The 18,432-nt window shown below is 41.4% G+C and overlaps 1 protein-coding gene across 1 annotated transcript in view; it reads right to left on the bottom strand.

The window, feature by feature from the left end:
• Positions 1–495: 495 nt before the first annotated feature.
• SVOP (SV2 related protein) overlaps positions 496–18,432 on the bottom strand; it is a 32,565-nt gene continuing 14,628 nt past the window's right edge. Inside the window, exons 7-16 of the mRNA XM_072147617.1 lie at positions 17,290–17,353; positions 16,142–16,267; positions 15,906–16,034; positions 10,053–10,126; positions 9,424–9,500; positions 8,439–8,546; positions 7,630–7,741; positions 6,626–6,707; positions 4,931–5,020; positions 496–2,855 (exon numbers count right to left, since the gene is read on the bottom strand). Of these exons, the coding sequence (XP_072003718.1) occupies positions 2,649–2,855; positions 4,931–5,020; positions 6,626–6,707; positions 7,630–7,741; positions 8,439–8,546; positions 9,424–9,500; positions 10,053–10,126; positions 15,906–16,034; positions 16,142–16,267; positions 17,290–17,353 (1,069 nt within the window). The 3' untranslated portion in view covers positions 496–2,648. The remainder of the gene's footprint in view (positions 2,856–4,930; positions 5,021–6,625; positions 6,708–7,629; positions 7,742–8,438; positions 8,547–9,423; positions 9,501–10,052; positions 10,127–15,905; positions 16,035–16,141; positions 16,268–17,289; positions 17,354–18,432) is intronic.

Raw genomic sequence — 18,432 nt, 5'->3', positions numbered from 1 at the left:
TCGGACGAACGGTGGGCTGGAGTGGAAGAGGAGTGGAAGCACTTCTCACTCCTCCATAGGAAATAAAGATATAGCCTGCTCAATCTTTCAATCTTTTTGGCACGGACGGCATGGTGAGCACACGTTGTGCTCATCGTATCGAGCACAGGCACCGTAGGCGTCTATGGGGACTTATTTCTGGCTGGAAACTTGTGGGCGAATGAGGGTCCACACAAAGGCCTTTGTGAATGAAGCCTAATAGTGTATATTTTCTCTCCAGCAATAACTGATGATTTTTGCTGGTAAAGTCAAAGTTTAATGTCAAATGTCCAAAATGTTAGTAAAATATGTGATTAAATATGATTAAATGTCAATATGTAATTTGAAACTTTTAATATGAAGCTATATAATAAGTTATAATAAGAGCCCACATATTCTTCAACCACAGACCTTCAGACAAAATAAAAACAAAAAAGCTGATACATAATGAAAGACAGATTCATTTAACCACACTGCTCAATGTAAAAATTTTATTCAACATAAAATATTCAACTTACAGTAAAATCCAAGTCAACAAGGCATTGTGGACAGAAGAGGTCATACAACAAGCATCTTACACAGAGACGTTCAAACATTTATGTGCATTCATCGAAATTCTGTACATTCAGACACACTAACATTCACTTTTCTGTCTGTTCCTGTTGCGTCTGCTGACTTCATACATACAGTGCTATGCAGAAACAAGCAATGATTCCAACCCAGTTTCTAGCTAACCTGGGCTATACCAGAAGTATGAAATGGAGTGATCCACATTGTTCTTTATAAACCAGTATCCTCAATATCATTTTTGAGTAAGGGACAACTATATGATGGTCATTGCATTAAACACTGTCCAGATCAGCTGAATACGTTTGCCATCAGAAATAATCTGTCGAGGGACACAATTAGTACATCTATTTTTTTCCTAAAGTGCAGCTGTCACAATGAAAAATGTTATAGAGCTGAACAGACACATATATGATTTTGCAGGGAACGATGCAGTAAATGTTATTCATGACTGACAGCCTTCAAAGTATTAGTGTGCATACAGAGATAGCTGTCAGTCACTAGAAAGAATGCCCCCAAATTGCTCAACATACAGCTGATATTTAAGAAAGTGAAAATATTAAAGTGTATAAAGTCGTACTGAATCGTTTCCCACAAACTATGGGGGAATTCATTAATGTATCGCATAGTCTTATAGTACAGAGCCTGACAACAAAAGTCTAGTGCTGCGCCAGAATCCTCAATGTGATGATGAATCTGTCGCAGTTTATGGTCAAATTCATACAACTGAGCCGTACATACGTCCCCATAGACGGTGATAGCCGCACGGAACAGTCCGGTAAGCACAACGTGTTTTCACCGCACCGTTCCGTAGCTGCACAAAGATAGAGCATGCTCCATCTTCGGACGTATTTACGGCCGTGCGGTATTAGTTTCAATGGAGCGAGGAGGGGTCATCCTTCCTCCTCTCCAGCGCAGCTCATATATGCCCAGGTGGGCATGTGTTCGTGTAAATGTAGCCTAAGACTGTCAAGTTCTACTTTTAGACATGCTTTTAACAGGTCTACACTGTGCGTCACAATGGTGCACCATCCTAATCTTATTGGCGCACAAACTATTTCCTGTTCAACCATACCCCTTTGTCAAACCAGTTTGAAAATTAAAAAAAAACTGTGGTCTAAAAACCTTCATAAATGTGTTGGAAGCAGTTTTTTTGGCACAAATTATGGTGGCTAAATTAAGTGGCTTTGTGAATTCCCCCTGTTTATTATTAATGAAAGTTGTTCCTGCATTTCCAAGTGCTGATTAAGTACTTCTAGAACAGGTGAGTTTTGTATATGAAATTAGATAATGAACTTCTTGTTACCTCTTAAAGGGGTAGTCCAGAGGTTGCTTTCTTTTGACCATGGTGTGTGCTGGTATAGAAATAAAAGGAGCTTTGTTTAAATACCACTCACTAGCCATGGTCAGGAGAGGAGCTGTTTTGGGAAGACAGAAGCCATGTTTTTCAACCTTCGGACAACCTCTTTAACATGATATGTCTCCTGTTAAATACACTTTACAAACGCTGATCAAATCAATTCATTATCATACAACATAATTTATAAGGGCTCATAAATAATTAGGTAAGTGATTGTTATATTTTATAGTCTAGAAATCAAAGGTCAGGATCATTATGTCTAAATGCAATGTACCAACCTGTGTGTCTGCAGATGGAAATAAGAAACTGCTAATACAATTGCTCCGCACCCGGCAGTCCTCTCTTACCCTGTAACGAATGTGTTAACCTCAAACACATCGGCATTCAGGAGCCATGAAAAATGCAAAACAACTGAGTCATTTGCAGGGCACAATCACATCCCGTACTGACTTCTGCGTTTGCTGCTAGAGCTAAAAATACAACATTTGTTTTCCTAAATTAATGGTAATTAACGAAGTCCATTACTGTCCCTGGAACATATTGCACATTTTAACCCTTTTACAAAACTCCAAATACATCCTCATTCCATTACCGAAACATTTTTTTGCAATTCATTGATCATTGCTGTCCATTCTTTAATTCATCCATGTAATGGTAGATGTGAGACTGAAAGGCTATCCGTGTGGCGGTGAGAAGTGATGGGTTACTCCTGTGAACCAGAGTTTGAGGGAGTGACCCCAGAATTGTGTGCACCTCTTCCCACCATCTCCTGACCCCATTCTCTGTGGCTGGACTCTTGAAGACCCCGGCCTTTGGTTTCAATGGGGAGGAAGCAAGAAGCTAGTGCTGCAAGTAGACAACAGCCACTGTATACCAGCACTGTAAGATATATAGACGACTCAAGCATCACCTGGAGATAGAGAAAAATACTGATAACAAGTGCTGTTGTGAGTTAGACCCTAACTTAAAGGGGTATTCCCACAAAGAAAAAATTCTTAAGTATACTTAGGATAACAAATTAACACATTCTCTAATTCACTGTTATTAATAAAAAGCATTTCACAGATATAATTCCAACCTGTCTCTATCCTGGTGTATACAAATTACAGCTGCCCTGGGATTCGACCATAAATCTTCTTATTATGGTCGGGCATGGCAGATTCTTCTCATCAGAGTGCAGGTTTATCTACATTTTAATCTACAATATTTTTTAGCTTTTCCTGTCTGCATGATGCAGTGTGAGCTTTGCCCCTCCTCCTCCATTATAAGATGGCCTCACACATAGACATACAGACACTTGCTGCCAGCCCACTGTGTGCTATATCTATCTCATGGATCTCATCATCTCTTGTCTATGATCTGTCTCATCTCTCTTTTTCTATGTGTCAGGTACTAGTAAAGTTCAGAAGCTAAATAAAAGTTTAGATAAACGTGGACCCTGGTCCTTTAAGCACATTGTCAGCACACAGGGATTCTTATGTGTCTGCTTAGAGAGTGACCATCACTAAATAATAGGAGCTAAAACAGCAATAAAAATGAATAAAATTGTAAAGTAATATGTAAGGGGTTAAAAATTATCTTTACTGTGTTAACATCACTGTGGTTCATTATATTGGCCCCAAACAAATTTGTTAGACAGTTTGTCAATTCTAAAAAATAAAAGTTATACTTAAAGAGACACATAAAAAACACACTAGGAGCTGCTTACTGAAGTAAGCAGCTCCTAGAGCTACCCCATTTTTAGCAGTGATAAGCTGCTTGCTTTATACCTTGCACCATACCTTCAGAACACGGACCGAGCTCAAAACGGTAGGCGTATTAATGAGGGGGCGGTCTAAGGAGCTGCTTCTTCCCCATATCGCCCCTCCAACTCCATAGGCCGGCGGTGGCTGCCAGGCTTCATGCGACAGTCAACACCTCCTAGTCCCATCCCCTCATGAACATGCCCGGCCGCTTTGATCTCAGTCAGGCGTTCTGAAGATATGGTGCTGCAGTGTCTGCTAGCTTTATCGGAGGGTTCTGATAAGCTAGCAGTTTATCACTGCTAAAATGAGGTAGCTCTAGGAGCTGCTTACTTCAGTAAGCAGCTCCTAGTGCATTTTTTATGGGTGACAGGTCCTCTTTAAATGTAAATAAACTTTCAACAAACTTAGCATGCATCAATGGTATCATGGCTGAAAACAATGTCCTCTGATCTGGTTACTGCCATAAATATATGGTGACAAGGGGCTTCTGAACACATCTAGTGGTGTTTATCATCAAGAATAACAAAGCACTGGATACTGTGGGCTAAAATGCCCCATTAGTGTTTTTAGCAATAGCGACATCAGGGGACAGCTGAGCTTACCCTTTATATATATTGGATTCTTAGTGGGTCCAGTCAACATCAGTAAAAACCGTTGACAGTTCTACTGACAGATCAAAGGGGTTAGCCACTTTATCTCATGTTTTTTTGTATTGTGTGTGTAAGGGGTGGGTGGCAGGATATTCGGTAATTTAGCAATTTACATCTATAAAAAGTACTTATTGATATGCAAAGTGAAGCCTCCGGTCTATCTGCCTCATCAGTCAGACATTCCTGACTATAAAATGGCAGCCGATGGAGGGTCATGTGATTTGTATCTGTCTATGAACAATCGCCCCAGGAGATTTTTTATGGACAGATAAAGATCACATGACCCTCCATCTGTGGCTATTTTATGGACAGGAATGTTTGACTGATGAGGTAAAACACTTCACTTTACATATCAAGAAAGCAGAGCGGAACTTTAAATAGATGAATATTGGTAAATTACCTAATATCCTGCCACCCACACTTACACACACATTACAAAAAACAAGAGGCAAAGTGGCCAACCCCTTTAAGATGTTTACTTACACAAATAAAATAGAATTATCTAAATTCCTCTACATTGTTAATGAAGACATTGATACAATGAGATCATGGCAAAAAAACTTTTCAAATTTTTACTGTGGAACATTTACCTGTGCAATAAAAGGCGTAACTAATGCCCCTACACGAGCCATGCCACTACATGTTCCTAGTCCTAGGGCTCGTGTAGCTGTTGGATAAACCTGCAAAGGTAAAACACCCAAATGTAACTAATAAAACAGCAACAATCATAATAATAGATTCCCGCAGGCTCATTAAAATATTTTCCACATAAAATCACTAAAACACTGGGCTTTTAGAAATAAAATTAGGCTCTCTACTATTAGATGATTTTAAGAATTTCTCCGTCCATTTGACAGTAGAGATCAGCAAATAATGAAAATGCATTACTCTGCAATGGAGGGCCCTGGAGAGAAAATTCCAATTATTTCCGAACTTTGGATCAATGTCTGTTAAAGCATGCAAGGGGTTGGGGTTGCTGAAGCTGGGGAAAGGACCTCTTTAAGCATGACATTGGTGCCATCCAACTGGGAACTTGGTTTCACAGTCCACACCCAAATACCAATATAGAGTTAGGTGGAATAACTACAGCAAATGTGATCAAAAGTTGAGAAAAAACGTTATTTATAGTTGCAATGTTTTATCTTCCATTCAACTCTTTCTTAAACATGATGCTTGATAAATGCTCTAGTGTGAAGTGGCATTTGCAAAAATGTGTGAATAAAGGGCGGGGGGGATTTATCATGGCTTATTCCAGAATACCCACATACAAGACGCAACAATCACAATTCCTGGCGCAGAGCCAAGAATTGTGACTAATTCCCCATCTACGTCCCATGGGCTGAAAGCACATATTATAGCACCTCTTGCTATAACTGGTCCTGCAGATACAGTAAGTTAGAATGTAATGGGGTGCAAAGTTGACATTGACTTAAAGGGGTATTCCCACGAAGACAAGATTCTTAAATATACTCAGGATAGCAAAATAACATAATCTCTAATTCACTGTTATTAACAGAAATACAGCGTTTCACAGATATAAGTCCAATCAGTCCTAGTGTATACAATTTTGGTTACCCCGGTATCCATCTTCTGATTACGGTTGGGCAAGACAGATTCTTTTCATTAATAGCTTCTCCTCTCTACTTCCTGCCCCTCCCCCTACTTTACAATACAAGCTCACACACAGATGCTTTCTGTTGGCAAGCAGCTGTGTGCACAGACTTACTCTACAAGCTACAAAAAAGATAAGGTTTTTATCCAAGGAGGGGGGCACTCTATGTTTGTTATAGCTCAGATGTAGCAGAACTGACAGTGTTTGTTATAGCTGAGATGTAGCAGAGCTGCGAATGTCATTGTGTGTTATATGCATCTCATTGATCTCATGATCTCTCAGCCCTGATCTGTTTTAACTCTCTTTTTCTATGTGTGAGATACTAGTAGAATGTCCAGAAGCTAAATGAAATTGTATATAAACCCTGTACCTTGATAATACAATTGAGTGAAATTGCAAAGTAAGGGGGTTAAAAATAATTTTTATTGTGTAAACATCACTAGGGGATTCAAATTTGAGGACTTTCTTTCATGGGTCCTGTTGCCTGAGGATTACAAAGATTACTCTTCTGCATAAAAGTACATCAATATTAAATAAGGTAGATGACATCCTGTTACAGATTATACATTAGGACCCAGGAACTTCAATAATGCCCTTGCACTTAATTATCTAGGTAGATTTTGCAGTATGTAGCTTGCCACACACATCAATCTTGTCATGGCTATGGACCTACCTCTGGTGTGTAAACATAGGCAGCTTGGAATCCACCTGAAATGAAGGCTCTTGCAATGAAGAGTAAAACAGTAAGGACATTCCTGGAACAAATCCAAATAACAAAAGCATTTACCCAGGAAACAAGATTTATACAATTATACGGCAAAACATTGTTATAGGATATTATACTAAAGGGCTTATTTAATAGGGGTTACTAAGGGTCGGTGGACTGTTCGGCGGTTTCAGGATTTGCACAGCTTTGACAGGTATTTTACAAGGGTTTGCGCTGGGATTGTGTCGCGCGCGATCGGATTGTGACGCAGCTGCCCTCGCTTTCATGCGACAGAAATCGGGGGCCGTGTCGTCGGAAGATCCAACTGATTCGGACTGAGCGTGGGACTTAACTTTCAATTTGTGTCGCAAGACAATGCACTTACATACACCAGGAAGAAGAAGGTGAACTCGGTCGGACCTGAGCGGGGAAGCGACACATGCAGGATATCGAGTGCACGATCTTAGTGAATCGCGGCAGAGATTATTGGCGAACAATGCACCTTGGGTGAACTCCGTTGGACAGGTAAGTAAATGGGGCACATTTACTAAGGGTCCGCAGCCGCGAATCCGTCGGGTTTTTCCCGAATATTTTCGCTCTTCGCTGTATTTCATGGGATTGTGGCGCACGCGATCAATTTTTGGCCGACTTTCACGCGACAGAAATCGGGGGGGCGTTGCCACCGGACAACCCGAAGGATTTTGAAAAACCGCGGAATTTAAAAAGCCATTTGTGTCGCAAGATCAAGCACTCACATACACCAGAAAAAAGCAGGTCAACTCCGGCGGACCTTGGCGCAGCAGCGACACCTGGTGAATATCGGCGCACGGACCTTAGTGAATCCCAGCAGAACCCGAATCAGTGCCGGAGAACCCGCCGCTGGATCACGACTGGACCGGGTAAGTAAATGTGCCCCAATGTGTCCCTATGTGTGTCAACTAGTTCATTTTTTGTGAAAATATTTCACATACCTTCCAACACAAAGGAAAAGAAGAAGAGCACATAAAGAAAAAACAAAGAAACAGATGGCCATTGTCTTTTTCCGGCCCAGTCGGTCAATAATCCATAATGTCACCAGCACACCTTGTAAAAATAAAACATTTAAATAGTTTAAAACATTATTTCTTAAATCATAGAATTTGCAAATTACAGATAAAGTGTAAACAATCCTAGGTAGTAGTCGCTATAAACAACTTTAGAAGTTATAAAATTCCATTAAAGTGGATTTTACCTATGTAGACTCAGGCCCCTTCCACGCTTTTGACGCGCAGAACTTGCATTGCACTCTGACCCATTGTAACCAATGGGTCTTTTCAGACTTGCATATTTTTTCACGCACACACGCGCGTTTTTTTTAACGCGCGTTTAAATCTCGACATGCTCTACTTTTGCAAGTCACGCGTGTGAAAAACGCACCATACATGGAGATGCATCAAAAACGCATTGCACTCTGAGACACTTGCAAGTGCAATGCAAGTGCAATGCGTTTTCACGCATCAATTGCCATAGAAAAGATAGAGCTCAGCACTGAGTCCATTTCACGCGCATTTTCTGCGCGTGAAAAACGCATTGAAATTGCATTGCAATTGCATCAAAAACGCGCGTGAAAAACTGAGACACTGAACAAACTCTGACTGAAAACTGATTGCACTCTGATGCAAAATGTGCGTTTTTCACTGACCAAACCCTGATCGCACCCTGATCAAACTCTGACGTGATCTGCAACGCAAGTGTGGAAGGGGCCTCACTGAACATCTATGAGTGTTGTAGCTTAACTAACCTGGGAATTCAGATAGTGTGGTCCATAATAAATCTGTGTAATCTTCCACAGTTAAATATTCACAGGAGAGACTGCATTTTGGCTTTACTGCCTTCCTTCGACTGGAAACTGCGGAAAAGGCGAGTAATAGAAGATGTAAAGTTTTGTCAGTTGTGACTTGGTTAAAAAGGTAGTCCAAGTTGTTGTTTTTTTATTATTTTCACCAAATTTCATAAAATAACCAAATAAAGATTACTTCTCTTGTTTTATCCTAGGCAATTCAGTGCTGCCGTTCCTAGTTTGTGCTCAGTAGTCAATTATAATATAGTCGGTTAGGGTGGTAGCCTGGGGCCCAAGCCTGCTATGGGGCCCATGGCCACACAATCCAACCACCAAATTTTATACTGAGAAGGACCTTTACCCATGAAATTGTCATACATCTGTTCCTGCTCTCAATACACATGTACACAAAAGGTCCTCCAAAGGTCCTGAAACCGCATATTGAAAGCAGGCAGAAGGGTAGCATCCTCCATTCCTTAAGAAGCTTGATTCTAGCACCATAAGTAGTAAGTGTATTTATAATATCCATACAGCCCAGAGCCCGTGTCAGTCTTAATCAGCCCCTGTGTGTGCTGAAGGCAGTATGGGAACACTGCAGCCAATCAGTGGCTGTGATGTGCTACAATAAGTCCACTGATTGGTTGCAGTGGTCACTTGTGGCCTAATCTACAATTGAGACTGGAAACTTGGTTGAGCTTTATTGCTGGATTGCCTGAGATATGTAATCTTAATTTTGTTGTTTTGGAGCATTTGGGGGCATTTGAAAAACTACTTGAAAAATTCCTTAAAGAGTTGCAATGTGTAAGAGAACCTTGCTGATCTGCTAATTTAGATAATGAGAAAAACAATTTCTGTGTGTACTGGAAACCACAGCATGTCTATCATAAGCTGGTTTCCATATTGTTGGACCCCATAACTGGGATACAAAACTGACTTTGCTACTTACTACTGCATACATCTCCAGCCTGGAACAGTTCTGTTGTTAAGAGAACCAGCCCATAGTAGGAAAAAGCATTGGAAAACCTGTAACAGAAATTGACATCTATGACAATGATCAAAGGGTTTGTTTCGGTATCTGACAATTGGAATGATTCTGGTGTGGCCTATAGGTGCCACCCAGTCTCAAGGGTTGTCTTCCCTATTAACATATGCTGATAGACATGTTTCCCATGTTTATGAGTGCTTATACGTGGTTAGTGGAAAACTGCTATGGCACTGTAGTACTGTTATGATTACAATATAAAACTATCTGCAGATCCTAATATATCAAGTTGCCATTGCAGTTCTGATTGAGGCTTTGCCAGCTATGCCATCATTACTCTTCAAAAAACTATATAACACAGATGGCATCGGAATAAACCTATTTGGTTTTCTGCCAATAAACGTTTAAAATTTGATACTGGTAGTAAAATGAATAATAGAGTACTAAATATTAGACTTGGCGCATACACAGTCTATACAGTAGCTAAAATCCTTATTTATAGGGTCAAGACTTATATAGTTTATATGTGTTTGATTTATAGTCCACAATATGGACATCAGTAAAGAATTGATGCAAATAACATAGCCACTTACCATATAAACCAAAGCAGCAGAGTAGTACATCTGAACTGAGGTGAAAAAAGGTCCCGTATTCTACCACGATCCTCCTATAAATATAATAATATATTTCATTAGATAATCTAAATGTTCAATTTGTTGCAACATTTTCATAGGGGCAAACAGCACTTAAGCTACAGAGCCTCAGTGTTTAGTATATAAAGCACCGCCCACCTAAGCAGGTTGGCACCTTCACTCTAAATTTAAGTTTCCTAGCCCTGGCACTCACTTCACCACCTAAAATTTTCTCATTAATTTATAACAAGATGGAAAATAGAAAAAAAAGAAAAATTAAGGTAGCCCCTAAACCACCACGTATGAAAATTTGCTAAAAATGTTCGGTCACTAGAGGCTTTTAAGGCCACGTCAATAAGGTTTAAAAAAAAACAAACGTGTACTCACCTACAGATGTCATGTGTCACGGTCCGTTTGATCCATGCCCCTGTAAACAAACAAATGTCCCTATCTCTCAGCACTGTATCAGGCGCTGGGATATAACGATGTGTGGGCATGTTTGGCCCTCCCGTACTAATTTTTTTGAACTCTGGGACAACCCCTTAAAGTTGTTTAAGGCTACTAGCAGTCACATATTAAAAGTTTTAAAGATTGAATACACAGATGTGCAATGCAAACAAAAAAAAACCTTATCAGATTAAAAAATGGTTAGAAGAATGTACATACAATACATACATAAACCATTGTAAAAATAAAAAGGGATAAAAACAAATAGCATTACTAGTGCATAGTCGAAATTTGCCGCAGACTCAGCTTTATAATTTTTGGAGAGCCTTAAGGATGGTAATGGAGTTTCAAAATGACTGACCAAGAAGGTTTCTCTCACTAATAGCATGTCCCAGCAGCGGCCTCCCCTCACTAATAACATGTCCAGCAGCGGCCTCCCTTCACTAAAGGGTCTGGCTTGCTAATTTAAACCCAGTGAGTTTTTTCCTCCCACCCCCTTTTGCAGAAGTTTATGCTAAATTCCATAACCCTTGATAGGAGGATGGAATAATTGTGCAATTGTCTCCAACCAACTGGGCACCTCGTTACCTATCACCCAATACCAGGCAAGAGAGGTTTATGTCCAGGAATGGGTGTTAGGAGATTAGGTTGTAATTTTTTAATTTGTTTTATTAAAATTGAGTATAAAGCAAAATAACAGTTTTCATAAAAAGAGCACAATCTCAGCCTCTGTTAACTGTCAAAGTTAACAAACAACAACCAGCATTAGGTACAGTAATACAGCGGTACAATCCAATGACATACAAGAAGTGTGTTCACAACATAAGAGAAAGGAGGACTGGAGGACTTCAAACAATAAGTTATGGATATAGAGTATTTGTACTATTGCCACATAAATTATTTATCAATATATTTAATATATATGCATACATTTATCAATTTTTAATAAGTAGAAAAGAACATGAATCCCTTGTAATCAGCTACCTTTGCTGTCAGTTTATTGAACAGTGATGTTGTCTCTGTTTCCTCATTGACTTAAATGTAAAAAATATGTAGATCAGGGTGGAAACAAGAAAGAACATTATTGTACTCTATACCAGTGTTCCCCAACCTTTTTGTATCTGGGGACTGGATGCACCCAATTTTTTTTTTGCCAGAGACAGGGCCCGCTAACCCTCTTACCATGGTTCTTGGAAAATAAAATTGTGTGCCCTGCAAACAGTCCATATCTAAACCTAGCCCCCTTTCCCCCTTAACTGCAGCCCCTGGTCTAAAATGCCCCCTCTCCTCCAGCTGCCCTTTTTTCTGTAGCGTCCTTCTAATGTCTTGATAAGATGGCAGCTACAGAAAATGGGGGCATCATTATATCCCTTTTTCTATAGCAACCCCCACACACCTATAATGTCTTTTACTGTGAGGAAAAAATATATACATTCCAAATATATGTAAGTAACAACAGAGGTGAAGGGCGGCACAGTCAAGTAACGGATTAGGATCCAAAGTGGGTGCAGGCTCAAAGGGATCTGACTCAAAGCAATCCATGAAGACGAGTATTTTATTCCACAAGTGGAAAAATGCAACGTTTCAGCTAACTCAATGAAGCCATTCGCTTGAGCCCTCACTAAAAACATGTCCCAGCAGCGGCCTCCCCTCACTAATAACATGTCCAGCAGCAGCCCCTCATCACTAATAACATGTCCTGCAGCAGCCTTCCCTCACTAATAACATGTCCAGCAGCAGCCTTCCCTCACTAATAACATGTCCAGCAGCGGCCTCCCCTCACTAAAAACATGTCCCAGCAGCGGCCTCCCCTCATTAATAACATGTCCAGCAGCAGCCCCTCATAACTAATAACATGTCCTGCAGAAGCCTTCCCTCACTAATAACATGTCCAGCAGCAGCCTTCCCTCACTAATAACATGTCCAGCAGCGGCCTCCCCTCACTAATAACATGTCCCAGCAGTGGCCTCCCCTCACTAATAACATGTCCAGCAGTGGCCTCCCCTCACTAATAACATGACCAGCAGCGGTCTCCCCTCACTAATAACATATTCAGCAGCGGTCTCCCCATTACTAATAACATGTCCATCAGCGGCCACTCCTCACTAATAACATGCCCAGAAGCTGCTCCATTCACCAATAACATGTCCCAACAGCAGCCTCGCCTCACTAATAACATGTCCCAACAGCAGCCTCCCCTCATTAATAACATGTCCAGCAGCGTTCTCTCATCATAATAACATGTCCAGCAGCGGCTTATCCTCACTAATAACATGTCCCAGCAGCAGCCTCCCCTCAGTAACAACATGTCCAACAGTGGATTCCCCTCACTAACAACATGTCCAATAGCAGCTTCCCCTCACTAATAACATGTCCAGCAGCAGCCTCCCCTCACTAATAACATGTCTAGTAGCGGCCTCCCCTCACTAATAACATTCCCAGAAGCAGCCTCCATTCACTAATAACATGTCCAGCAGTGGCCTCCCCTCACTAATAACATGTCCAGCTGCAACATTCCCTCATTAATAACACTGCAACATTCCCTCATTAATAACATGTCCAGCAGCGCTCTCACCTCACTAATAACATGTCCCACCAGCGGCCTCCCGTCATTAATAACATGTCCAGCAGCAGCCCCTCATCACTAATAAAATGTCCTGCAGCAGCCTTCCCTCACTAATAACATGTCCAGCAGCAGCCTTCCCTCACTAATAACATGTCCAGCAGCGGCCTCCCCTCACTAATAACATGTCCAGCAGCAGCCCCTCATCACTAATAACATGTCCTGCAGCAGCCTTCCCTCACTAATAACATGTCCAGCAGCAGCCTCCCCTCACTAATAACATGTCCAGCATCCTCCTTCCCTCACTAATAACATGTCCAGTAGTAGCCTTCCCTCACTAATAACATGTCCAGCAGTGGCCACCCGTCACTAATAACATGTCCAGCAGTGGCCTCCTCTCACCAATAAAATGTCCAGCAGTGGCCTCCCCTCACTAATAACATGTCCAGCAGCAGCCTCCCCTCAGTAATAACATGTCCAGCTGTGGCCTCCCCTCACTAATAACATGTCCAGCTGTGGCCTTCCCTCACTATAACATGTCCAGCAGCAGCCTCCCCTCACTAATAAAATGTCCATCAGCAGCCCCCCCTCACTAATAACATGTCCAGCAGTGGCCTCCCCTCACTAATAACATGACCAACAGCGGTCTCCCCTCACTAATAACATGTTCAGCAGCGGTCTCCCCATTACTAATAACATGTCCATCAGCGGCCTCTCCTCACTAATAACATGCCCAGAAGCGGCTCCATTCACCAATAACATGTCCCAACAACAGCCTCCCCTCAATAATAACATGTCCAGCAACAGCCTCCCCTCATTAATAACATGTCCAGCAGCGCTCTCACCTCACTAATAACATGTCCAGCAGCGGCCTATCCTCACCAATAACATGTCCCAACAACAGCCTCCCCTCAATAATAACATGTCCAGCAACAGCCTCCCCTCATTAATAACATGTCCAGCAGCGCTCTCACTTCACTAATAACATGTCCTGCAGCAGCCTTCCCTCACTAATAACATGTCCAGCAGCAGCCTTCCCTCACTAATAACATGTCCAGCAGCGGCCTCCCCTCACTAATAACATGTCCAGCAGCAGCCCCTCATCACTAATAACATGTCCTGCAGCAGCCTTCCCTCACTAATAACATGTCCAGCAGCAGCCTCCCCTCACTAATAACATGTCCAGCATCCTCCTTCCCTCACTAATAACATGTCCAGTAGTAGCCTTCCCTCACTAATAACATGTCCAGCAGTGGCCACCCGTCACTAATAACATGTCCAGCAGTGGCCTCCTCTCACCAATAAAATGTCCAGCAGTTGCCTCCCCTCACTAATAACATGTCCAGCAGCAGCCTCCCCTCAGTAATAACATGTCCAGCTGTGGCCTCCCCTCACTAATAACATGTCCAGCTGTGGCCTTCCCTCACTATAACATGTCCAGCAGCAGCCTCCCCTCACTAATAAAATGTCCATCAGCAGCCCCCCCTCACTAATAACATGTCCAGCAGTGGCCTCCCCTCACTAATAACATGACCAACAGCGGTCTCCCCTCACTAATAACATGTTCAGCAGCGGTCTCCCCATTACTAATAACATGTCCATCAGTGGCCTCTCCTCACTAATAACATGCCCAGAAGCGGCTCCATTCACCAATAACATGTCCCAACAACAGCCTCCCCTCAATAATAACATGTCCAGCAACAGCCTCCCCTCATTAATAACATGTCCAGCAGCGCTCTCACCTCACTAATAACATGTCCAGCAGCGGCCTATCCTCACTAATAACATGTCCCAGCAGTAGCCTCCCCTCAGTAACAACATATCCAACAGTGGCCTCCCCTCACTAACAACATGTCCAATAGCAGCTTCCCCTCACTAACAACATGTTCAATAGCAGCTTCCCCTCACTAATAACATGTCCAGCAGCAGCCTCCCCTCACTAATAACATGTCCAGTAGCGGCCTCCCCTCACTAATAACATTCCCAGAAGCAGCCTCCATTCACTAATAACATGTCCAGCAGTGGCCTCCCCTCACTAATAACATGTCCAGCCGCAACACTCCCTCATTAATAACATGTCCAGCAGCGGTCTCCCCTCATTAATAACATGTCCAGCAGCGGTCTCCCTTCACTAATAACATGTCCCGCAGCGGCCTCCCCACGATTAATGTAATGTCCTCATCAGAGGCCCCTAATGAAGTGCCCGAGCAGTCCCCCCTCAATTAATTGTCCCCAGCAGTGTACCCCGATAAAATGTCCCCAGCATCAGTTTCTCCAGAAAATGTCTCCAGAATTGCTCACCCCAGAAGATGTGCCCAGCAGTGCTCCCCATCCCCCATATGAAATGTCCACACTTGCCTCCGGCGCTCCTCTTCACCCTGTATCTCAGGCTTTGGCCGCGGCACGGCGGTTGAAGAACACTGCTCTATACCATACAATGATATTGGTTATTTATTACTGTTCATTGATAGCTCTGAAACAAACTTATAGGGGCACATGTACTTACCCGTCCGACGGACGCATGTAAGTGCATTGGATTGCGACACAATTTGAAAGTTAAATTCAGCACTTAGTCCGAATCAGTCGGATTGTCCGATGGCACACCCCTCAATTTGTACCGCAAGGAAGCCAGCACAGCTGCAACAGAAAACGATTGCATGCGACACAATCCCAGCACAGACACCTGTTAAATACCTGTCATAGCTGTGTAATCCCTGAAGAAGACAAACAGTCCGACAAAAGTGCGTTCCTCAACCCTTAGTAAATGAGCCCCATAAGCTATTTTGTGGCAAATATGCACTTACCTGTCTGGATAAGATAAGTTTTCCTAAAGGCATTGGAGCACCATTCTCTGTTGCAATACGCTTTAGGGTAGCCAGCGCTTTCTCCTGATTTCCAGACAGGACATCATATCTAGCACTCTCCGGTAACCACTAGAACAGAATAAAATGGGTTGATTAAGTCAAGTAACAATTATTGATTATCACATAGGGAAATTCTTTTTGGAAAAATGTTATTGATTGGAATTCACAAAACTTACAAAACACAAGACAGCAAACAGCATTAGTGGCAGTGCAGAAAGGATCAGGAGCCAACGCCAGCCTAGGGTGGGCATCACAAAGATAGCCAACAGAACTTCAAACACTGTGCCGACTGCCCAAAATATCTGTCAATAAGAAGACATTCCATATCAATTTATACAAGTTTTATTTTAATGGCTTAAATATAATAAAAAATATGATATGTAATAGTTTAGAGAAAATTTTTAAAAAACGAAACAATTTTTAAGTTGTAATTTAGTGAGCACTGTTATTTTTTTATATTCCAGCAAGGTCAACATCAGACCCCAAAGAATCATCGTTTCTCAAAAAGCCTATGATCATACAATGTCCAGTGTTCACTACCAACATTTACACAATAAGCAAACCATCTTCATCTTTCTAGCTCTGTGCTGTCTGATATCATTACACATGCTGGCAACACAATGTGATAAAAAATGTGATAAACACAAGAGTATCCTTTACATAATAACGGTGTGACAGAAGCCTATGTAATCATCATCTGTGACAGGAGATTGTGCCCCCCTTGTGGCATACAGTCAATGCAGTTTCATCATACAGAAAGTGCTACATTTTAGCTTTACTCTGTAAAGGTGGCAAACACACAGAACAAATAATCATCTGATGAATGGCCACTTGAGTGCTCTGATGTACTCTTTATTACATTGTCCTTGACCCAGGCGGTGTAATGATGCCATTGTACCACCTGCTGACTCCAAGTCCAGTAAAGCCTGATTTCAGGCCCTGTAAAACTCCTGGAGAGCTCCAGTGGATAAGACCTACCTGCTATACACAACATTCCCTCAACAGGCAGCATCAGGGACACTGGTGTTGTGGTGGTTATTTAGTAACTAGAGGTGGTGTTCCCCCAGATTGACTGTTGCCACTCATTTTATAGGATCAGGCTCTAGACAGGGACACTCTCCTTCTCTGCAGCAAACGTTACTCTTATATTCTTTTACAACTGTACAATATGTAACTCTGTAGTTATGTTGCAAATTTCTATTGATTATATTATATGTATGGTGCAAATTGACTTTCCAGTTTTCGACTGCTGGCAGTATTTATAGGTGGAGTTGACAAAAGTGGAAGTACACAAGAGTTGTCATAAATAAGTAAATGATCTTACCTCTATCAGAAGTATACACTTGGCTCTTGCTTTCATAGGAAGGAACTCTGCATACAGTGTCACTCTAGTCAACAAATAAAAAGATAGTACAGATAAATAAAAGGCTTACATTTAGGGCTCTATTCATACTGTGCAGTCAGATATAAAACACCTATCCTATCGTATTAAGAATCATGTGCATGTTCAAGAAGCACTAAAAGACATGGCATATACCTCTTGTGGTGAATGTAGGTGTTATCTTTACCTCTTGGCTTTGTGATTGTCACGTTTTATTGTAAACTGTGATATTATTATTATTATAAACCTGAAATTTATTAAAATTACTAATAGGTTATCTCTAAAATAACAATCAATCATCAAGTAATGAATTTTCTGAAATACAGTTTTATCATGCTAGCTTAAAGTAAAGGAAGCTCCCAGGATTTAGATCCTTAGGATAGACCACATGTACTGAGTAGCGACCATTATTCTTTACTGAATCTCGGTTCTAATCCAACTGAATATGAAGTAATCTTCAGTGATGTAACATGGCCACTACATTGTGCTGTCTGCAGCAGCAGTGGAGTCCACTAGGAGTCCACTGTGAATATACCATGATAGGTCAACAAAACTGGAAAAGCTTTTTAACTCTTTATAATGCCATAACTCTTATAAGTTCTCTGATTTTCCGGTTGGCTTTCTAACAAAAATGTTTCCCTAAAATATTCAAACAAATATTTCTTCCCTAATATTAAAGGAGAATTCAGTTTGTAACATTGCATATGTCCTCTAATGCCCCCTGACATGTTTCCTCAGGGATGCAGTACAGCCATGTAATCAGTGAATGAGTATTAAAGACTTGATAACATAGAGATAGGTAGCATTATGAAAGTAAGCTTTGCACGTCACAACTTGACTATATGCCACCTGGTGTATAAAAGTATCCCTGAGCACCCCTGGGGCTAAACCACTGGATCGTCAGGGAAAAAGCAAAAAATACTGTTTGTTATATTTTTATGCATTTAAAGTGAACCTGTCATTATAAAAGGCCATTTTTACTTGATGATATGTTCTTTTGAAATGTTGATTTAAAAAATGCCTTTGTTGTTCATCTGATTTTTAATAATTTCTTTAACATATCGTTTGGTGAGTCCTGGGAGGAAA

This window comes from Engystomops pustulosus, chromosome 1 (genome assembly GCF_040894005.1).
Source record: "Engystomops pustulosus chromosome 1, aEngPut4.maternal, whole genome shotgun sequence".
NCBI lineage: Eukaryota > Metazoa > Chordata > Amphibia > Anura > Leptodactylidae > Engystomops > Engystomops pustulosus.
Note: the sequence above shows the minus strand (reverse complement) of the source record. Positions and strands in the feature narration are given on the sequence as shown.